The sequence below is a fragment of the Manis pentadactyla genome, chromosome 1 (genome assembly GCF_030020395.1).
Source record: "Manis pentadactyla isolate mManPen7 chromosome 1, mManPen7.hap1, whole genome shotgun sequence".
NCBI lineage: Eukaryota > Metazoa > Chordata > Mammalia > Pholidota > Manidae > Manis > Manis pentadactyla.
In genome coordinates, this window is record NC_080019.1 from 198,783,917 (window position 1) to 198,806,343 (window position 22,427).

General features: G+C 63.3%; 1 protein-coding gene across 1 annotated transcript in view; it reads left to right on the top strand.

Moving 5' to 3' along the window:
- The window catches only part of PLXNA1 (plexin A1), a 47,689-nt gene that overhangs the window by 7,037 nt on the left and 18,225 nt on the right, over window positions 1-22,427 (top strand). Inside the window, exons 3-15 of the mRNA XM_036911592.2 lie at window positions 1,317-1,499; window positions 12,295-12,435; window positions 13,355-13,455; window positions 13,772-13,895; window positions 13,983-14,136; window positions 14,315-14,414; window positions 15,834-15,948; window positions 18,957-19,157; window positions 20,922-21,018; window positions 21,088-21,281; window positions 21,385-21,536; window positions 21,629-21,749; window positions 21,979-22,115. Of these exons, the coding sequence (XP_036767487.2) occupies window positions 1,317-1,499; window positions 12,295-12,435; window positions 13,355-13,455; window positions 13,772-13,895; window positions 13,983-14,136; window positions 14,315-14,414; window positions 15,834-15,948; window positions 18,957-19,157; window positions 20,922-21,018; window positions 21,088-21,281; window positions 21,385-21,536; window positions 21,629-21,749; window positions 21,979-22,115 (1,820 nt within the window). The remainder of the gene's footprint in view (window positions 1-1,316; window positions 1,500-12,294; window positions 12,436-13,354; window positions 13,456-13,771; window positions 13,896-13,982; window positions 14,137-14,314; window positions 14,415-15,833; window positions 15,949-18,956; window positions 19,158-20,921; window positions 21,019-21,087; window positions 21,282-21,384; window positions 21,537-21,628; window positions 21,750-21,978; window positions 22,116-22,427) is intronic.

The window sequence follows — 22,427 nt, forward strand, 5'->3', positions numbered from 1 at the left end:
GCGCACGGGCACTCGGTGCTCCCAGCTGCAGCGGCAGCCCGTTCTCGAGGCCCTCGTGGGGCCAGCCTGGGGCCTACAGCTTTTCAGGGAGCATCTCACCCATACCCCAGGCAGTGGGATCCATAGATTTTCCAAGGAACCTTCCAGGCTTAGGGTGGGTAAGGCCCTGTCCAGGGTCACCGAGGACTTCCAGGGCCAGACCTCAGCCCCTCTGCCCTTGCTGCCTGGGGCTCACTGGGTGGCCCAGAGAAAGCCTGGCCCCTCTGTGGCCTCCGTTTCACCCTCTCACTGCCGGGGGTGACACTGGTTTGTCTTCTGGGCAGGCTGGGATGACAGGGCCCCTTCAGCCTTCTCTCACATGGGCTGCTTGGGTCTGGTGGAGGCCCTGCTGCGCAGGCCTCCTCCACACTGAGGTCTTGGTGCACTAGGCCCATGCATTGTCCATGTGCCCCTTGGCCTTTACAAGAAAGCATTTTATCTCCATTGTGCAGGTGGAGAAACTGAGGCTCAGAGGGCCAAGGTCATGCTGTGTGCTCTGTGTTTCCCGTACCCACGGTCGGCTCTGCCCCCATCCCCATAGGCTCTGTTCCCAGTGTCCCTAGTCCCCCATTCCCTTGTCCTCGTGGGCCCCTGGCCAGGTCCAAGCCCTAAGGACCCTCAGCCCAGCCCCAGCCTGGCCTGCTTGACTGCATCAGTGCCCTCTCTCCTTGCACACCTCAGACCCCCAGCCTTCCTGGGGAGCCGGCCCTGTCCTTGTCCCACTGGGAACCCTCCTCCTCTGCCTGCCCTCCCACAAGCCCCGAGCCGTCTCTGGAACCTCCCTCATCGAGGGCTTCCTTCCTGGACCTTCAGCCACCTCCTCTCGGGGCCCCTCCCTTTGCCTTTTAGATGTGACCCCTATCTCCTGTCTTAAATAAGCCCTTCCTGCACCCCGCAGGACCCCCACGGCTGTCATGGGTGCAGTGGGCCTGGCCCCCTGTCAGCTGCCCCCATTCCTGGCCTTTCCCCGGGCTGAGTCCTTTCTCGCTCTGTCCCCCATGCTGAGGTGGGAGTGGAGTCTGGGTACGGTGGGTGGGTGAGGCTTGTGCCTGCCCTGGGATGTGTGCCAGGCCCTCGGGCAGCTCTGCCAGTCTTGGTTTCTCCATCGGTCCAGTGGGTCCAGGGCTCTGATCTTCCAGACCTGTATGGGCTATGCCCGTGCTGTGGCCCCTCTGTGGCCCTGTGCTTGCCCCTAAGGTCCACCTGTGGGCCCCTGCCCACTCCAGCAGCACCCTAGTTAGAGGGCTGGCCTAGTCTCACCCTCTCACTTCCCACAGCCCCTGCAAATCGATGATGACTTCTGCGGGCAGGACTTCAACCAGCCGCTGGGGGGCACGGTCACCATTGAGGGCCTGCCCCTGTTTGTGGACAAGGACGACGGCCTGACTGCCGTGGCTGCCTATGACTACCAGGGCCGCACTGTGGTGTTCGCCGGCACGCGCAGCGGCCGCATCCGCAAGGTCAGGCCCCGGGAGGCAGGCGGTTGGCGGTAGCGGGGCAGAGCCGGCATCATCCAGGCTGTGAAGAGGTGCTCTGTGACTGTGAGGGGTGCCTTGGCCGGACCCCGCTCCTCTGTGCTTCCCTTCCCTTCCCCTCTCAGGGGTCTGCTTCCACATGTGGCCTGTGTGAAGGCCCTGGCTGGGCATCTGGCTGACTGCGGGCAGATCGGGGCTTGTGAGGGGCCTGGCCACCCCGCCACCCCCCTGGGGCCCAGAGATGCTGGCCTTGCTCTCTGAGGGTGTACAGTGACCTCCTGGGAGGACTGTGCTGTGGGGGGCCACCTCCCCTCCTGGGATCCAGTGTCTGCTGAGGCAGCGTTCTGCCCTGGCGCGTGTCCCCCTGCCTGCACAGAGACGGCAGGGCCAAGGGCAGGGCAAGGGTAGTGCCCCCACCTCCACCGGCTGTGGGGGAGTGGCATGGGGGCTCCAGAGCAATGCAGGTCCAGCTTCTGGGCCTTCTATGGTCCCCACTGGGGGAGAGTACAGGTCTGGGGCCCAGGGCCTGCCTGGCATCTGTAGGCTTCCTTCTCATAGCAGCAAGGGTCAGGCTGAGTGAGGCTGGGATGGAGCTGGCTGGGAAGGGCGTGGGCGCCCTGTAACTCAGGCCCCTGCTGGTGGGTGTGTGAGGACCAGCCCCGGGTGCGCCAGCCTGCTGTGGAGGAAGCTACCAGGGCACCTGCAGCGGGGAGGCTCCCGGGAGCCCCAGAGTCAGTGCAGGGGTGGAGCCTGGTAGATGCAATGACAGCTGTCCTGAGGCCTGGTGCTGACACAGCTCCCTGCCCAGCACGAGCCTGTGGGTGGGGGCTGGGGCTGGCTGGCAAGGGCCTTGCCTGCACTCGGCCACGCGCTGGGTGCTCGGGAGAGGGCTGCCTGTCTCTGCCACTGGCGGAGCCCTGGGAATCATGTCCCGCTCCTTGCTGGACCTGTTAGTTCTGGAAGGGACATCCCCACCTGGGAAATGAGTCCAGTCGTGTGGGCTCGGGGCTGGGGTCGCCCTGGGACAGTGAGGTCCCAGCTGCTGACTGAAGGGTGGGGGGCCTTGAGGTGCTGGGGGCTCTGCTCACAGCGGGGGTGAGGATGAGTCCTGCCCAGCTAGGCACCCTGCCGCCCTCCTGCAGCTGACCCTCCCTGGCCCTGGTGTTGGGGGTACTGCCTGCTACCTGGGTGTAGGGCCTTCCACAGGTGGGGTCTCAGAAGAGCGTACACTACCCCTTCTCACCCCAGGGAGGGCCCAGCAGGCTGGGGGATCAGGGGAGAGGGGCTGGTGGAGCCCCTGGTGTGTGTGTGGTGGGTTGTGCCTGCCATGGGCCAGTGTCTGCACAGAACATCCCCTGGAGCGGGGGCAGGGTGGGGGGGGCCAGGCCTGCTTGAAGACATCCGAAGGGTGGCCCAGAGCCTGTCACCCAGCAGGAGGCGGGGCTCCTGGGGCTGGGAGTAGCCCTTTTGACCAGCTGGCAGGCTGCTGGCTGAGGGCTGTCTGCACCCACAGGCCACCCTGTGAGCCTGTGAGAGCAGGTTAGACCAGCCCTGCCTCCCTGAGCTGCCTCCCCGGCCTCAGCCTCACTCCCTTGCCCTAGGGCTGCCGTCTGGGTGGGAGCTTTGTGAGCTAACTGGCCCTGCTCGCCTTCCCTGCTCCAGCCTCACAGAGGGGAACCTGAGGCCGAGTGCACAGACCCTGGGGTTGGGCTTGGGCCCATCCTTGAGAAGGGGCTGCGTTGGATGTGGGGACACCGTAGTCAGGCCCCTCCTTGTCTGCCCCCCCTTCTCCCCTGCCCTGTCCCTCTCTTTCTCCTGCCCCATCCTGGTCACCCGCTCTTCCCTCCGTTGGGGACATCCAGGCTGGGTGCCCTGCTGTGCCCACGAGTGGATCGTGCTCTTTCTGGGGCATGTGGGGTGCCCAGGGCTACCGGCCTCCTGGCGGCACAGCCTGCAGGTGGGGAATGAGAGCTTAGTTTGCCGTGAGGCCCCCCTGTGGGGCGTCCCACCTTGCCTCTAGCCCTGCCTCCTGCATCCTTTCCTCCCGCATCCGCTGGCCCACATCCCGTGGCCCGCTGTTCACACGAGTTTGGGCAGATGTCTGAGCTTTGGTGTTGTAGCTCTCCCCTCGCCCACTGTCCAGCCTCCTCGAGCCTCGGTTTCCCCAAGCACTGCAAGGAAGGACGAGAGGACGCGCCAGCAGGCCCAGAGTTGGTGTGCTCCTGGTCCATCCGGGACACACGGCGAGCACTTACATGCAGTGGCACCTCACAGAATCCTCACAACAGCCCTGGCATCCATTTGGCAGGTGGGGAAACCGAGGCACACAGTGGAGGACGCATGTGCCAGGGTCCTGTCTCATAACTGCGGCCTCCCTCCCCTCTTCTGTGGGTTCCTGGAAGAAAGGAAATGGGGGCCCCTTCTTCAGTGACTCTTGTCAGGAAGCCTGGGCCTAGTGCATCCTATCTCCCCGGAGCCCCTGCTGCCTGCTGCTGCCCTGAGCTGCCAGCCTGCACAGTCAGCAGCCAGCAGCTGCCCGGCCCTCCCTTGCCCTGGGATCAGGCCTGGCTCCAGCTCCCATGGGTGGCCCAGCTCTCCTGCCATATCTGCCTCCTCATTTTCTAGAGCCCGTGGTGCCCTTGAGCCCCAGGTCCCACCCACGTGGTGCCTCCTCTATCCCTCACACAGGGTTCCAGTCCCACCCTGCCCACCTGGCTCTGTACCTCCCCCACGTCCCCACACTCGGCCTCCAGCCTTGACACCCTGCAAATGACACCTGCTCCCTGCCACACATGCTTCTCAGCAGCAGCGTCCTCCCCTCCATGTTGTCCTGACCCAGCCCAGGGGTGGGGGTGGCTGTGGTCCAGGGGCTGTAGCCAGGGCAGGGAGGGCCACGGCAGGAGAGCCCTCTGATCCAGTTGAGTACTGTGCCCCCTCCCTGCCACCTGGAGCCTGGGCCCTGGGGACTTCTGCCCACCGCCCACCCAGGGGCAGGCCTGCTGTGCTGACATGCCCCCATTTTCCCTAGGCCTGGGCCTTTTTGGGCTTTAAAAAGGGACTGGGTTGCTCTAGGGACTTGGCTGGCCCCAGGCCAGGTCCCACTGAATGTTGTGTAAAATTGTAGCCAATTAATTTAAGATCTGCCAACTTCAGCTGCTCAGGGTTGGCTGGGGGTACCCCTGACTCTTCCGTCTTTCCCCAGAGACCCTGCTCACCACCTGCCCTCCCCCCGGAGGCAGCACATCCCCTTGGGGGACCCCCTCCCCCAGAACCCCAGCCTGGCATGTACTGCATCCATCTCCCCTGGGACCCCTGGAGACCCCTGGGCCCTGGCTGCAGTTCTTAAGGGCAGCCCTGGTTTGAGACCTCCGTCCGCCCAGGCCCCTGTGGTGGCTGGGCAGATGACAGGCCCTGGGCCTTCAGCGGGTGCCCGCCCTGCCCCTCCTGGCCCGGCAGCCTTCTGTGCTCTCCCTTCTGTGAAGCAAGGGTGGGAACAGTCCCTGCCGCGGGGCACTCTGGGGCGGGCCCTGCGCTGGAACTGCCCCGAGGGGGGCACCATGCTGTCCCACGGCCTGGCCTGCTTTGGTGGCCCTGCCAGCTGGGAACGTGGGCCTGTCTGCCTGAGCATCTGGTTTTCCAAGAGAACTTAGAAATCTGTATTTTGTACAAGGTCTCTTGACTGTTAACCACTGGCAACTAATCCAAGTTTTTAGAAAGCATTATGGGCTAACCCGGTTGTGCCATGAGCCACCAGTTTGTGGCCTGAGGACCTGGCCTGCAGGGCGCTAGGCCTCAGGGCAGGGCCCAGCTGGGCCATCTGGGAGCCAGGGGGCTGGGGGCCTCCTTGGCAAACCCCTCCTCCCAGGGCTTCAGTGTACCTCCCTTCATCCTACATGGCCATGCCTCCCGAGGGCTGTTGGGAGGCCCGTGATGGGCTGACACTCCTCTCCTTCCTGTGTGGTGACCCTCCTGTGGAGGGAGCCTGAGGGCTGTGGCCCCAGCACTCCATTCCCCAGCACCTGGGCCAGGCCCTGGCTGTCTGGGCCCCTGGAGTGCCACACCCCTTGCCCTCAGACTCACTGCTTTGCCCTGGGGGCCGAGCCCCTGCTCTGTGCCAAGCTAGGCTGGGCCGTCAGGTGCAGGGAAACCTCTTCCCTTCCAGAGGCCCTCACGTTTCTAGAAACTTCTTCCTACACCGCTGGTGCTATCTCTGCACCAAGCAGGATTCTGGCATTTGGAGATTCTGAAAGTTGAGTGGCATTCCTGAGCCCCGGGTAGAGTGGTAGCTGGCAAGTTCCTGCAGCTGGGGGGCTAGTGTGGGCCTCTTCTCAGGGTCCGCATGCCAGGGCTTCCTTGTCTTGGCCAGAAGCCTGCTTGGTGTATACCCAACAGGGGCCCCTGCTCCCAGGTCTGTACTGGAGGCGGTGGGGAAGTCCCCTGTGGGGCTGGGGGCAGGGGTGCTGGGTAGGACAGGGCCCTGGGCCCCCCAACCCCTCGGCTATAGGGTGTGTCCCCCCGACCTGCAGCCCTGTGGATCTGCATCTCTATCTAGGGCATGGCACTGATTTCCAGCAACTCGTATGGCGGAGGCCTACAGAGGCCCTGAGGGCAGCCTGTACCGTTGGTGTCTGCACGTGTCTAACTGTGCTGAAATGTGAGCCCCAGGCATATGCATATGGCTGCCTGTGGCATGGCAGTCCCTGGCCTGCTGCGTGTGGCTGGTCTAGGACCGACATCCACTCTGAAGTGTGACATTGCCACAGGAAAGTGCACGGCATGACGTTTGCCAACCAGGAGGTGTCCCACAAGCACACACTGGGCCCACTGGGCCCTGGAAGTCCCCATTCCCCTTCCCCAGGGATCCCTGTATGGCAACTCTCCATCCCTTGGGATGTTCTGCGGGCTTTGGAGGATTGTGTGGCTCAGGTCACATGCCCTCTTCCTTTGCTCAGCTCTGCTTGTGAGACCCTCTGCTGTGTGGGCAGCCCTGCTTGGTTCTGTGCCCCGTGTCCTCTGCTCTGGGATGCCACGTGTGCCAGTTGGGGAATGCAGGGCCGCTGCCCGAGGGGGTGCTGCTGGTCCCCATTAGCTGTCTGTCCTGAGTTGTTGCCCTGCCTCTGTTGCAGCTTGTGGGAGCAGGTGGAGGTGTGGCCATGCCCGGCAGGGTGCTTGGCCAGCTCACAGCTGTGCTCCTGGCAAGTTACCAGGTCTTGGTGGCATCCCATCCTCCCGAGGACTGGAGGGTCCCTGCTGTGCTTCCTCGGTGTCTCAGCTGATGTGTCTGTGCACCCCATGGGTGCACAGTCCTGCCCACCAAGGGCCATGGTCCCTGGAGCCTTTGAATGGCATGCACAGTGCCCTGGGGATGTCTGTGCCATGCTCTTCTTTCTGGCTTTCCTGGGTGTGGCCGACCACCAGGGGCTGAACCAGGACACAGGGACCTCTCGTTCACCCTGTGGGTGGGTCTGTCTAGTGTGGCCCCAGCCCCTTGTTACAGAGCAAGTGCACATGAGCATTGCCCTGCTTCCCCTTGGAGTCACCCACAGCATGCACCGAGGGTCCTGCCATAGGCCCTGCACACCAGGCCCCCCTCCCTGTGGGGTCTGGCTGATGGGACGGACACCTGGGCATGTCTGATAAGAGTGACTCTTAGGTGCAGGCTGAGTGCACCCAGGCTTAGGGCTGGCCTGCTGGGGGGTGGCCTCGTGATGTCCCAGGGTTACTGCCTGCAAGGCCCACTTCCCCTCTGCCCCGGTAGGCAGGGTCCTGTGCTCCAGGATGCATACTCTCGGGGGTCACCCTTGGCGGCACAGCGGGGTGGTACAGCCTAGGAGGCTGGGATGTGTGCGGGGGAGGGAACAGCAGGGCCAAGCTCACAGGTGCCCTGGCGCATGCTGGGAGCTGGGGGTCCTGAGGGAGGAGAGGCACCAGGCCGGCCTCAGGCACCCCCTACCCCACCTGTGGGGGATGACTGGGACCACCTGCAGTGGTCAGCACTGTGGTAGCAGGGAGATGTCCTGCGGGATTGTGGGAGAGGCTTCGGAGGTCTGGCCTGTGTCAGGGTGGAGAGCTGAGGTGGCCTGGAGGAAGTGGAAGGGGCTTGTGTCTGTCTGCTCGTGCTGGTCGGTGTGGGTGGGTGACCTGCGTCTGTGAGGGCCTGGCTCTGTGGGGCGCCCTGGAGTCATGGGTGGGATGGGGTGGCAGAAGATGGCTCTTGGGTTTGGATAAGGATATCTGACCAGGTGGTCACTGCTGCCTGCCACAGCATCCCTGGCAGGACCGGTGCTGGTCAAATCTCAGGCTGCTGTGGGCACCCTGGCCACATCCCAGCTGAGGACAGTCCCAGTCAGTGACATGTGTGCGATCCCTACAGCAGCAGGGCAGTTTCCTGTCAGGCAGCTCTGCACTCTGCCATGTGGCAAGGTCCATTCTTGGGGCCCCATCTCCAGGCAGCTTTTAAGCAGGCTTCCCTCCTCCATTTTTGGAACTGTGACTTCTGAATTCTCACGTAGCCCTGAGAACTGGCTTTCCTTCTGCAGATGAGGAGACTGAGGGTCAGGGAGGACCACCACTTGTGTTGTTTGGTCCTTGCTTTCTGTCTGTGTGTTGCGGGTGGGAGGCTGGAAGAGAGGAGATTCCTGAGACCCTCCCCCCAACTTCACCAGGTGTGTCTGGCCCAATTACAGCCATTGGCCCTCCTGCAAATCATGTTTTAATTACCCAAGTACTGCCAAAAGGAAATTGCTAATTGCTTTTCCAGTATCAAATTCCTCCTTTCTGAGAATGGTCCCAGGAAGGGGCCTGGAACCTGCCTCCAGCCAGAGAAGGGAGAAGTCATGTAGCAGCCTGTGAGGGGGTCCAGGAGCTGGGCTTACCAGGACCTCAGCCGTGTGGCCCCAACTGGGAAGGAGGGGAGGAAAAGCCCTGTGTCCCCTGAGGGTCCTGTGAAGAGACGGCGGCAGAGGCTCCTGGCCCCCCCACAGCCTCTCCCAGGACCACCTTGCTGTTGGGGGGCCTGGGAACAGGTTTGACAGCCACACCTACTACAAGAGGGGACACCCATGAGGTCCCAGCTCAGTGCTGGCTGCCCTTGCTTCCGCAGCCCTGTCTTCCTGTCCTCCCCACAGCAGGTCTGGAGATGGGGAATGGGCTCTGTCTGAGCCACGCTGCACAGATGGGAGTGGAGGGGCTGCCGTCTAGGGATGGGCGGGGCTGGGAACTCTTTCCTCAACCCGGTCAGGCCCAAGCTGGGCAGCCCCCTGCCTCCGGGCAGCTAGGGCGCGTGCCGGCCTTGGCAAGCAGCCTGGATGGCCCAGACATCCTCCCAGCACCCCCACCCGCCCTCTGCCTGGAGAATGGGCCCTTTGTCGGCTCTGGGCTGGACAGACAGCTGACCTGGCTGGGCTGCAGCAGTTGGCGAGGGCCAGGAGGTGGTGGGTGCCTGGGGCAGCTGGCTGGGCCAGCCTAGGGCTCTGGCCCCTAGGACCAGGGCTGCCCACCTGTCACTGGCTGCCTCCCCTTGGCCTCGTGGGCATGGTCTTTCCCAAGGACCCTCGCCTGTGTGTCCTGGGCACTGGAGCCTGCTTGCCAGGCAGTTGGGGAAGGTGAAGGGGTGAGCCTGCTCCTTGGCCCATCTGTGGAGGGGCAGGTGGTGCCCTGTGATAGTGGTCGGTATCTGGCCATGGTCAGCATCTGGTCTGGCCCTGGCCTGAGAGGCTGCTGGAGTTGGCCCTTCCCTAGGGGCGTGGAAACCCTTATGCCTTAGCTCAGAATCCAGGGAGATCCCCTGTGCACAGAGGGATGGGGAAAATTCTGGTAGAGAAGTAGGCAGGGCTGCAGGGCTGGGAAGAGGCTGTGTGGGGGTGGCTGGGCCCCTCTAAGTTAGGGCTGAACCTGAGTAGGTACCTGGGCCTGGTGCCACCTGGCAGGTGTGCCCAGGGAGCCTGGATGGTTCAAACCATCTGGGTGAGGGGAAGAGTCCTTTTTTAGCAGAGGCACCAGGGCAAAGAGAAAGAGCTGGGTTTGGGCCCTGAGGGTTTTGTGGTGGATGGTGGGAGGGAGGGTAGACATGGTCAGTCGTGGACGGCTCTGGAGGTCTGTGGGGGAAAGTTTGCAGGGCACAGAGGTGAGGGCCAGCTGCAGGGGGAGCTGGGCAGGTGCTGCCAGAAGTCTGTGGGCTCTGCAGGCCCAGCTTTCCCAGGATGGGCTGTGCCCAGGTGGGTGGCCCTCAAGTGGACAGCTGTGGGCAGGGGTGTGGAGCCCGCACGCATGCTGCCGGCAACATGTGTCCCACGGTCCTGCCAGCTGCCTGGCTGTGTGCCCAGCTGTGTGCCCTCCTTGCATGCCCCTTCTTCCTGGAATGCCCTCCTGGCAGCATGCTGCACCCCTCCTCTAGCTTTTGGGACAGACTCTTTGCCCCCAGGTGTAACTAGAAGTCTGGGGTCCTGGGTTCCTCTGGCAGGCCCTTGTGAGCCTCAGTTTACCTATCTGTGCTGCATGGGTCCTGCAGCCCGAAAACCAGCCAGATGCAGCAGATGTGTCCCAAGGACTGGCATTCCCAGCTGGTCACCCCCTGACTATCGTGTGCACACATGGGGGCCCTGCCAAGCCGGTACCATGTCTACTCAGCACAGTGTGGGGCCTGTCACCTCTGGCACATCCACCCACATGCCTGCAGGCTGTGCCCCTGTGCCCTCCATGGACTCCCCTCCCCAGGACCTTCCTGTGTGTGTTCAAGGGCCAGGGGCTGTCCCGTGCTGGGCAGGTGGGTAGACAGATGGGCGCATGGCGGATGGACAGCTGGATATGCAGGCCCTCTACAGCAGCTGTTGGGAGCCACCTGTTAGAGTCGGCCCACTGCCGGCCACGGGGCAGAGCATTCCCGAGTCTGGGGCTGGCCTGCCTCCCTTCTCCTACTTTCTCCAGGCTCCTGGGGAGGCCTGCTCTCTGCCCACCCCTGCCATGACTCAGAGCCGTGTGCCCACTGGATGTGCCCTTCCCTATACTGTCCCCTGCTGGGTCGGGGGTGCCCTCCCTAGCCCATGCCTTCAGCCCTCGGTGGGGGAGGGATGGCCAGGCAGGGGTCAGGACCCAGCCTGGTCCCTGGAGACAGGCATCCCGTGACAGTAGGAGCCGGGCTTGGGGCCTTGGGGGAGGGCTGTGAGCCCAACTGTGGGGACGGGGCGCAGTGAAGGGCAGGGCTTGCAGAGAAGTCCAGAGTCCTGAATGGGGTCAGCTGGGCTGAGACTGGGTCTGGAGCTCTGGTCCCCACTGGGGCCCCAGCCTGCGCCTAGGCCCTGCCCTGCTCCCTGGCCACTGCCCATGCTGGTCTTGCCAGCCTGTGTGGCTGGCTGCTAGAGTTTGGTGATTACTGTGGGACCTGGCCACGCCACAACCCCTCTGCCTGTCACTCTGGCTTGGTCTTTACTTAACCCTCAGTGTGGTTCTGTTGTGGAGAATAATGTCTATCATCCCTGCTTCCTAGGTAGGGAAACTGAGGCAGAGAGCAGTGCCGCACCCCATCCCAGTGCCACAGATGGGGTGTGTCCGAGCTGGAGCTTGGGCCCAGCCAGCCTAAGGAACTGACTGCGGGCTTCCTGTGAACCACAGCTGCCCTCTGGCTGCTCATCCAAGCAGGGCAGGAGGCTTGGGGAGTGGGCTGGATGCAGGTTGGGGTCCTGTCCACATCCCACCCACTGGGGCGCTGTGGCAACCCCTGCCCTGATGCCACGGGCTAAAGCCACTGGGGTGGCCACAGGCCCTCCCCCTGCCCAGCTCTAGACCCAGCTCTTCCGGGTCTGGTCTGACTTCAGCCCGCCTGCCTGGTGGGGCGGAGGCTGAGCGGATGTGGGGGGTGGCCGCGGGCTCTCAGGAATGCGGCCCTCCCCCTTTCCTGCAGCCAGCAGTCTCCAGCCGAGAGATGCAGCACCCCACCCTGGCTGGCCGCCCTTGCCCAGCCCCTGCTAGAGCCGGCCCTAGCCAGGGGTGTTCGCCTGGCCCTGCAGCCCGTCCTGGGCCGAGTGCTGGGCCAGGCCCCTGCCCCGAGGTGGAGGTGCAGAGGTGGGCTGGCTGCTCTGTTACAGCCAGAGAGGAGTAGGGCTGGCCACCTCTTGCCCTGGGAGCCTGCCCGGGACCCGCTGAGCTAGGCGGACGCCGCCCCATGAGTCCCATCTCTGGAAAGCCCCCTGGGTCTCTCTGTTAATTAAATACATTTGTTTGGTAAAAGCAACTAAAAATACTTGCAGCATCGCAAGCTGCGGAGAAGAAGAGCTGGCTAATTAATGCCCGGTTTGTTTGGGATCTGGAATACATTTCCGTGCCGATGAGTCGCTCTCCCTCCTCCTCCCTGCGTGGTGGGCGGTGTGTCCGCCACTCCAGGACCTGGGCCTAAGCCCGTTCATGCCAGCCCCTGCTGGGAGGCGCTGAGTCTCCACGCTCAGCCGTCTGGCCTGGGCGCCACACTCACCTGCAGGCACTGCTGCCTCTTCAGGCTTCCCCTTCCTCCTGCACAAATGGCTCTTCCTCTGGGAAGCCCAGCCTGGCCCCACCATAGCTGGTGGCGGCTAGGCTGTGGTTGTGGCTTCCAGACACACCCCACTCTTGGCTGTGGCCTCTTTAGACTGGGCCCTGGGTTGTCCCCACAGGCTCTGTGGGGCAGCGTGGGGGCCTCGGCCTTGTTCTTGCAGGGCTGGGGGAGGGCACTGGACCCTCAACCCTAAGCAGGGTGGGGCTGGGACAGGAAGACACTGACACAGCCCCACTCAGACCCTGGCTGCCACAGATCTTGGTGGACCTGGCAACCCCTGGCGGCCGGCCAGCCCTGGCGTATGAGAGTGTGGTGGCCCAAGAGAGCAGCCCCATCCTGCGTGACCTGGTCCTCAGCCCCGACCACCAGTACCTTTACGCCATGACGGAAAAGCAGGTGGGTTCCCCATTGTGGAATGTGTGTCGGGTGGGGGTGGGCCTGCCCCCAGAGCTGGGCATGGCTGCCGTTGGCTCATGCTGTCCACGCCGTCTCCAGGTTTTCCTGGGCCATTCCCACCCCTTCCTGAATGACTACATGCCCACGGGAATTGGTATTTGAATGACAACATTATCAGGGTTTTAGTATCACTGGAGGGTTTGGGGTATGAATCTGGAGCCCTGAGTCTTGGGCTGTTACCTGGCCCACCACAAGCCTCATCTGCCCTGTGGGGCTCCTGGGAGCAGCCGCTGTGGGGCCTGTAGCTAGCCCGGCCCAGCTTGCAGCCACACACTTGTGTTCCTGGCCTAGCCTGCTTGGAGCCAGCCTCTGCCCTTCTGCTTGACCTGGCGACCCCATGGCAGCTGGGGAGGCAGGGTGGGGGACAGGTGGCCCAGGCTAGGAACGCATCTGGTGAGGCCAGGCCCCCTTCTCTCTCGGCCAGCTCTCCTCTGTCCCTGTCCTGGCTATGGGGTTATTCACAGGGGACCTCAGGGCCTTCCAGGTGAGGTCACAGTGAGCAGGGCCCGCTGGCCTCGTGCCTGGGGGCTACCTTGGGAAGCTGAGTCTAAGCGTGTGTGGGTAGCTGGCTGGAGCTGTGGGTTGTCCTCTGGGTGTCCTACTTGTACAGACCCGCTCAATGGCCTTTGCCATCCCGGCCTCCCTGGGGAGGGGCCCCGTTCATTTGGGTGGAGTCAGAGTCCCCCCAGATCAGCCTTTGAATAGACGAAGCCGGAGGAATACCCAAAACGGGGGCTCCCCCAGCATGTGGGGAGAACTGGGTGGGGTTGGGGACACACTGGTGGTGAGGAACTGAGGCTGGCGGTGCCTCTGGGGTGGGCCTGGTGGGGGTCTGATGCCGAGGTCTGCCTTCTGCCAGGTGACTCGCGTGCCCGTGGAGAGCTGTGTGCAGTATACATCCTGTGAGCTGTGTCTGGGGTCTCGGGACCCCCACTGTGGCTGGTGTGTCCTGCACAGCATGTGAGTCTGGGCAGGGCATGGGGATGGGCTGGAGGTCCTGGACGTCCCAGCCTGGTGGTCTCTGACCCCAGGCAGTCTTGGGTGGTCCCAGCTCCCCTCTGAGCTCCTGCAGTCCTCCCCACCTGGGAAAGGCACGCTGGGTTGGGTGGTTTCCGGTGACCTGCTGAGCGGCAGTGCCCCAGTAAAGACAAGGTGCAGAGAAGCCGGCAGGTGCAGAGAAGGTGCAGGTGATGGCCTTCCTGAACAGGGGCCGAAGGGCTGGGGGAACTCCTCTGCTTGTTTGCCTGCACCCAGCCCTGGCACCCTCTGCCCACAGCTGCTCGCGGCAGGACGCCTGCGAGCGGGCAGAGGAGCCCCAGCGCTTCGCCTCGGACCTGCTGCAGTGTGTGCAGCTGACCGTGCAGCCTCGCAATGTCTCTGTCACCATGTCTCAGGTTCCGGTGAGTGCAGCCGCCCAGGTGTGGGGTGGGGGCACTGGCGGGGGCACCAGAGTGCCACTCACCAACGCCGCCACCATGGGGCCCCAGCTTGTGCTGCAGGCCTGGAATGTGCCTGACCTCTCGGCTGGTGTCAACTGCTCCTTTGAGGACTTCACCGAGTCTGAGAGCATCCTGGAGGGTGGCCAGATCCACTGCCGCTCGCCCTCCGCTCGGGAGGTGGCCCCCATCACACGGGGCCAGGGTGAGTGCCCCCACGGGCTGGGGCTCTCCTGGTGAGGAGGTGGACGGCGCTGGGGGACAGTGAACAGGTGTCCCTTGGGGTAGCACGGGAAGGAGCAGATGCCTGCTCAGTGGGAAGGGACTGCAGGCCGTTGTGTCCTGGGTGGCCCTGGTGACTGGGGCCTGTGCTGCTTCTGCAGGAGACCAGCGGGTGGTTAAGCTCTACCTGAAGTCCAAGGAGACAGGCAAGAAGTTCGCGTCTGTGGACTTCGTCTTCTACAACTGTAGCGTCCACCAGTCGTGAGTGTCCCTGGTCCTCCTGCACCAGCGTCAGGCAGGGGGCCTCCTTCAGGCAGGGTGGGAGTGGGGTGCACATGGATTCACAGATGGAGTCTGCCGGTCACTGTGATATGGGGCATGGCCCACGGGCACCAGAGCCAGGCTGGGAGCTCATGGGAGGCTGTGGCGACATCTAGGCAGGAGTGGCTGAGCCGTGGGGTGGGATGGGCCACTCCCGCTTGGTTCCTGCTGCCCTAGGACAGATAGGGGCCAGGTTCTCTCTGCCTCTGTGGCTTCTTGGGTGGGGACCTGGGGCAGCAAGAGCCAGAGGTGGGAGCTCTCCCTGGTGCTGGCCTGGGGTGGGTGGGTCTCAGCTGTAAGCGTGGCACCTCAGAGGAAGGGTGGGGGAAGCTGAGCACCTACTGTGCCAGACCAGCACCGTGGGTCAGACCACTGGGTCCAGAGGGGTGCCCTCAGCCCTGTCCCTGACCTGGAGGGCTCCCAGCCTGGACGACCGCGAGTGGCATGGAGAGGCCCCACATGGGCCATGGGGTTCAGCCTTCCAGCCAGAGGTACCTAGTGTTCAGTTGTGCCTGTGTTGTTGACTGACTTGCAGACCGACTCCCTCCTGGCTCTTAATGGGGTGCCCACTGTGGACCCTGATGTTGTTATTACCAGAGTCAACTGCTCTGTCCTGGGAGGGCTGGGGTCCTTGCAGCAGAGGGCTGTGCTCCAGAGCTGGAGGGGACTGAAGGTCTCTGGAGAAGCAGGGTGGCTGGGGCGGATTGTGATGTCTTGAGAGAAGCTGGAGGGTGGCATCCACTGGGGAGCCCTGGGTACCACTGAGGCTGTAGTGGCAGTGGGGTGCCAGCCATATAAGGCTGCACAGGCCAGAGCACTGCACAGGCCCTGTCCAGTCTCTCGGCATGTTCAGAATGAATTGAACAAGCTCCTGCTACAGGGAGCTTACGTTCTCTTTGGGGAGGCAGATGTCTGCATGTTCTGCCCAGCCCTGTGGCTGCTGGTAGCTGCTTGAATTTAAGGCGAAGTTAATTAAGAGGAGGTGGAATTTAAAATGAAGTTCTTTACTTGTGCCAGCACATTTCCCAGTGCTAATTGTCACGTGTGGCCTGGTGCATCTGGTGGTCACCACAGGGGATGGTGCAAGATTTAGATGTACCTTCATTGGGAAAGTTCTGTTGGCCGACACTGGGGTAGACTGTCAGAAGGTAGTCGAGGGTCTGGAGGAAAAGCAGTGGAGAAGCAGTGGCTGCTGAGAACAGCTAAAAAGGGAAGGCCTTTGAGCAGGTGTGGAATAGCCAGTGCAAAGGCCCTGAGGCACTGTGAACAGGAACTAGAGGGAGGTGGCAGGGCCCCATGTGGCCACTGGGTGGAGACACAGGCTGGCCCTCACCTCACTGCCCTGCCCTCTCCCTGCAGCTGCCTGTCCTGTGTCAATGGCTCTTTCCCCTGTCACTGGTGTAAATACCGCCATGTGTGCACACACAACGCTGCCGACTGCGCCTTCCTGGAGGGCCGTGTCAATGTGTCCGAGGTAAGGCCATGAGGGGGGCTCAGGGTTTACGAGGGGTGGCGGAACTGGGTGTTGCCCGTGGGTGGCTGGGACGCTGGCCCGAAGGCCTGTGCGGCTGGGGACATCCTCCAAGGCTGTCTTGGCCTGAGGCCAGCAGCGGTGTTTGTTGGTGGCCACTGGGTTTCCTCAGGGGAGGCCTCAGACCAGCACCTGCCCCTAGGCTTGTGCGGGGAGCTGCAGACCAGAGCGATGCCCGGGATGATGCAGGGAGGGGCTGTCCACCCCGTGCTGGAAGCACAGAGCACAAGGGGTCTGGCTCGGCAGGCGCGTGGGGCCCAGTGCCCTGAGTCCATGCAGATGGGGGACTCACCAGGCTGACTTGCAGGGCAGCTGCTGGGTTCCCGGAGTCATTTGAGGAACTGCGTGGTAATTGATAGTAATTAGGTAGTAATTATTTTGGAGCCTGGGCAAGGAGGTGTCTTTATTTATGAACAGCAAGGCTGCTCCTCCTGGAACCCAAGGCTCTCAGAACAAGGATGGCCTGATCTGGGGACCTGCCTGGCAGGGAATGGAGAGAGGCCGGGCTCCCCATGTCCAGCTTATAGGCACAGAGCCAGGACTTGAAGCCAGGGCCCTTTCCTTCAGGGTGGATACCATGACTCTTGGCTGGACGTGTCAGGAGGGTGTGGGTCCTGCTGGCTACAGGGTGCTCGAGGGCTGTTGCTGGACTGGGCGTCCCCGGACAGGCCTGGGGTAGACGAAGTACAGCATGCGCTGGGTGGCCGCCAGAACACAACGGCAGTCCTGAGGTCATGCAGGGCCTGTGAGCACTTGGGGGTGATCATGTCTGAGAGCTTGGGGTGGGGGCGCTGGGTAAAGGTGTCCTGGAGGTGGGCAAGGGCTGTGGAGCAGCAGGAAGCTGGTAGGGCTGATCCTGGGGGTTGGTGACCTTGGAGCCCTGGGACCCTATTGTGGACTACGTAGGTGCCTCCTGAGGAGTCTGCCTGAGCAGGGCTGGGCTAGGGGCAGTCCTGGGGTCCAAGAAGGGTCGTGTAGGAATGGGTGACTTTGGTCAGCAGCCACTGGAATTCCTGTGTACCCCTCAGGGGAGGCCTCAGGCCCACCCCTGCCCCTAGGCTGTGTGGGGTCTGCAGACCAGAGTGATGGGGACACAATGCAGGGAGGGGACTGTCCACCCGTGCTGGGGTCCTGGAGCATGAGGGGTCTTCATGGGGATGTTTCTAGGAGTGTGACACAACGCAGAGTTACCGGCCACAGGGTCCAGAAGGACTGGGGCCCCTTGCCCTGAGGCCCCCATCTCTGATTCTGATTTGCTTTCTCCGGGGTGGCTCCTGCCCCAGGAACACACTTATATCGTGGGGTCTTGGTTCCCAGTCCCCGATGTCTGCTCCAGCTTCCCACCCCCGTAGGAGGAGGGGGTCCCAGTGAACCCCTGGTGCTCTGTATTTGCATGCACATTTGCCCAGTGTCTCACGGTGGAGCTGCCAGAGCACGTCAGGGAAGAGGCCGAGAGGGCAGTGTATGACGGGGGCGGCTGGCGGGAGTGCCCCAGAAACAGCGTCCGCTCACCCAGAGGTGGGCTGAACCCAGAAGGCAGGACTTTCTGCCAGGGATGCCCAGGGCCAGCCTCTGCAGGAGCGGGGAGGGGTGGTCTACCCCTTCAGCAGTCTCACCATGGGAGGCACCGGCCCTCGGTGGGCTGGTCCTACCATCTTCGGAAGTGGAGGGGCAGCGTTCTGAGTTTTTACTTGATCTAAGCCAAAAGTTGTAAGTCAGTGAGTGGAAGTCTGACTTGAATCAGTGAACACAGTCGTGCCCCCGCACTTACTTCCCAGACCTGCCAGTTCACAGCTCAGAGCCCTTTGAGTGAGGGAGGCCAGGCCTGCTGAGGAGCAGCCCAATGCACCACTGAGCACACATGCTCTATGCTGTTCTCCCAGCTGTATCCTAGCTTGGCTGGGCCTCAGGCCACTCCAGGCCTGAGAGGGATGTCAGGCCTTTGAGTTCACCCTGTCTTCATGGCCGGGGTCCCTGGTGTCGAGGCCTAGCCACAGTGAGAATCTAGCCTGATGGAGGCACAGAGCGTACACCCCAGACAGATGGCACTGGCCCCCTGGGCAGCAGAGTCCCTGGGCATAGGGCTGGCCTGGGGGTCCCTTCAAATGGCCAGGGAAGTGCTGGCATACTTGTGGGCCCCTGAGAGTGTGGCCGGTGGCCCTGCACATCACCATCACCTGCCTCCCTTTGGTGGAGATGGTGTCCCTGCAGACCCAGTGGTGGGTGGTCAGCCTGCCTGGCTGGGCCCGGCTACCTGTGCTCCCCCAGCACTCCCGAGGAACCGGAACAGAGTTCAGGCCCCCTCCTTGGGCCTGGAAAACCTCTTTAGAGCCAGTTCTGGGCCCAGGCCTGCCTTGGGAGCTGTTGAAGGGCTTGGGGATTAGGGCCTGTTTTCAGCATCTCTATTTAAAGCCCAGCTCAGCGCGTCCCCGTGGGGCCATCTCCTCCCAAGGCTGCTGCCTGCCCTGCTGCAAGGAAGTTGGGCCGTTGCATCAGTTATTGTTGCCGAAATGCTGGCCCTAGGGGCCCCAGCTGTTTTTCTGCCTGGCTCTGGCTATTTTTACACGCTCCCAGGCCCCCAGCTGAGAGCTTGTAGCCCCAGTGCCCCTCTGTCAGCTGCTTCTGCCTCAAATGCCTTTCAGCTGCAGGCCAGATGGGGCCCTACTGGTGGCTGAACGATGGGGTTCCAGAACCCTGGGAGTGGCCCTTGGGCCCACGGGAGAGAGGACCTGCCTGAGGACACAGTGTGCAGCCACAGCCTGGGGGAGCAGAGCCCAGGCCTCCCGCCACCCACCCTGCTGGCTGTTTGGGAGTCCTCAGTGGGGTTTGTAAAGGGGGTGCAGCTGTGCTTGCCCAGAAAAGCACAGGCTCCATGCAGGGGCCATGGTCTGGGCTGCAGTGGGGTACATCCGCTCATGGCACTTCCTCAGCCAAAGCCTTGCCACCCCCAGGACTGCCCGCAGATCCTGCCCTCCACCCAGATCTACGTTCCGGTGGGTGTGGTGAAGCCCATCACCCTGGCCGCCCGGAACCTGCCGCAGCCGCAGTCTGGCCAGCGTGGCTACGAGTGTCTCTTCCACACCCCAGGGAGCCCGGCCCGAGTCACCGCCTTGCGTTTCAACAGCTCCAGCCTGCAGTGCCAGAACTCCTCGGTGAGGCGGACCCGGGGGCACAGCAGGAGCCTGGGGCAGGCGAACCTCCCTCAGCCACAGGGCCCAGTTTCTGTCCTTAGCAAAAGGCCGGCCCACAGAGAGATCAGCTTCCCCTCCAGGCCCATGCCACACCCCAGGTGTGCCTGGGTGTGTGGTGGGCGGGCCACAGGGGCTGCCACACCAGAGGGCACACGTCTGAGGTGTGGATATGGGCGGCCAAGAAAAACGCGGGCTAGGCAGATGTGGGGTGTCCCAACACTACAAGGGGTGTCCCTTGTGGGTGGCGAGGCCATGGGGGCGGGGACCAGGGCAACAGCCAGGCATGAGCCCAGAGCCCAGCTCCTCTGTGTCTTGGCCAGATGCAGAAACTTCAGGGCTCTTGAGCGTTTGTGCACCAGCAGGCCAGGATTGCCCACCTGCCAAGCAGCAGCTCCACTTGGAGCCTGGAAGCTCATACGATGATGTTTTAAAAGCCTTTCATCCAGTCCAGAGAGTCTAGTGCCGGGGATGGTTGCTAGCCAAAGCCTTCCCCGGTGGGCAGGGGACTGCTGAGCTGGCCCAGCCTGGGCTCACTCCGTGCCCACCAGCAGGCCTCGATACCTGCCTATCCAGGCACAGTCATCAGGACAGCACTGGATTTGCTGGGGCTGGCTGAGGCCCTGGTGGTGGGGGCGCCTCTGGGCTGTCTGCAGGCCTGCATTTTGCTCCCCTCTAGAATCCCAGGAAAGGGGCCTTGAGGTCAGATGTCTGGCCTTCTGCCAGCAGTGGCAGGCCACCTGTCTGTCCTAGCAGGGTGTCTGGGGCCTGGGGTCACAGCAGGCTGCTGGGGGCAGGTCAGCCACTCAGTGGGCATCTGTGCCCACAGCTGGCCCTAGAGTCCCGGTGCCCTCCTGCCTGCCCTGCCATGTCCGTTCCCCCTCCCTGCTGTCATGGCTTCTGCCCCCTCCCACCCTCCCCTCTCACCAGGCCACATTCATCTTCCCTGCAGCAGCTGTGTTTAAAGGGAAAAGGGAGTACCAGGGACTTCGATAGTAGTCAATCAAATCCCCACAGATAAACTCATGATGAATTGCTCTGGGATGGAGTGGGGATCCCCAATTGTAGAGGTGGGCTGCAGGGAGGGGACAGTCAGCTTAGCCCACCCACCACCCCACCCGCAGGGCCACTCGGCCAGGCTCACCCTGCAGGTGGTGCAGATTGCCCCACCAATGCAGAAAGTGGGGTGCAGCTGAGAGGGCCAGGCCTAGGCTCCCAGGGGAGGGGCAGTACAGGGCCAGGGCCTCACCTGACAGTGCGTCCTGTGCCTAGGGCATAGGGGACACAGCCCACACCCCAGGGTGGGCCAGTGTAGATGAAGAAGTGGGTTCACCAAGCATTCCTGGCACATCAGGGGCCAGTGGGGTCGTCCTGGTCTCCGGCTGGGTGACTACAGGGGAACTGGGAGGATGCCCTGGAGGGAGTGCCTCCTGTGGCTGCTAGGGACAGAGGCTTGGCTAGAAGCCATGTGGGGCGAGTGAGGGGCAGAGGGTTAGTGCCCTGGGTGGGCTGGCCAGTGAGCAGGCAGCTCTGGGGTGTCCAGCTTCAGACTGGAGATGCCAGTCTGGACACGGAGAGCCCCCAGACCCTGCCCTGCGAGGCCCACTCTGAGGAGTGCTCCCAGAAGTGGCCAGGAGGGGCACACGGGCCCTGACCCACAGGCAGTGGCCTGCAACCCGGAGCCTGGGCTACACCACATGGCCTGACCACCCTGCCCACTGCCTGCAGTACTCCTACGAGGGCAGTGACATCAGCGACCTGCCCGTGAACCTGTCGGTTGTGTGGAATGGCAACTTCGTCATCGACAACCCTCAGAACATCCAGGGTGAGCCTGGCAGGGTGGCCCTGCGGGTGGGGTGGTGGGTGGGCTAAGCTGACTGTCCCCTCCCTGCAGCCCACCTCTACAAGTGCCCGGCCCTGCGGGAGAGCTGCGGCCTCTGCCTCAAGGCCGACCCGCGCTTCGAGTGTGGCTGGTGTGTGGCTGAGCGCCGCTGTTCCCTGCGCCCCCACTGCCCCGCTGACTCGCCTGCCGCCTGGATGCACGCGCGCCATGGCGGCAGCCGCTGTGCTGACCCCAAGATCCTCAAGGTAGGCAGGCCTCCAGGGCCCCCAGGCGGGGCTGCCACCCTCCCTGATGCCTGCCCTGCACTCGGTGGCTCTGGCCAGCGTCCCAGCCTCCACATCCCCGCAGCTGTCCCCCGAGACGGGCCCACGTCAGGGAGGCACACGGCTCACCATCATGGGCGAGAACCTGGGACTGCGCTTCGAGGACGTGCGGCTGGGCGTGCGCGTGGGCAAGGTGCTGTGCAGCCCCCTGGAGAGCGAGTACATCAGTGCTGAGCAGTGAGTGCAGCGTGGGCTGGGGTGGCGGGCAGGGGAGACCTGGCCTCTGTGCTGGATCCCACAGCCCACTGAGGCCCGGCTCATGCCTGCAGGATCGTCTGTGAGATCGGGGACGCCAGCACGGTGCGGGCTCACGACGCCCTGGTGGAGGTGTGCGTGCGGGACTGCTCCCCCCACTACAGGGCCCTGTCGCCCAAGCGTTTCACCTTTGTGGTAAGCCCTGGGCTGGCTGGCTCTGCGCAGGGCCCCCACGAGTGAGGGGCTCCCTGTCTTCTTCGTTCTTGGGGGCCCCCACCTCCTGGTCTCCAGGCCTAACTCCAGGGACCCCTTGCACATTGGGCCTCACAATGGGCTGTCTCAGAACTGTATGCATAGGGTGGGGCATGGCTGGTGGTGCAGGCAGGCCTTCCCTGGAGCTCCAGCAAGTTCCTTCTTCCCGTAGACTCCAACCTTCTACCGCGTGAGCCCTGCCCGAGGGCCTCTTTCGGGGGGGACCTGGATTGGCATTGAGGGCAGCCACTTGAATGCAGGCAGTGACGTGGCTGTGTCTGTCGGCGGCCGGCCCTGCTCCTTCTCCTGGTACGAGGTGCAGACGGTAGTGGGGTCCGGGGCAGGGCCCACCTTCCCTGGTGGTGGTTGGTTCAGATGGCTGTGTGCCCCCTCCCGTTGCCTGGGAAACATGGGAGGGTGTACAGAGCCTAGCTGAGGTGATCACTATGGAAACCCAGAGGCAGAGGCAGTCACCGTGGAGGCAGGCAACCCCCCCCCTCCAGCGAAGAGTCAGGACTGGCAGGTGGGCGGGGCCTGGGCCCAAGGGCGGGCCCACCACCCTGTCCTGGGGTTGGGGGATCCCTTGGAAACATAAGTATTTAAGAAAATTTCTTAAGAGAG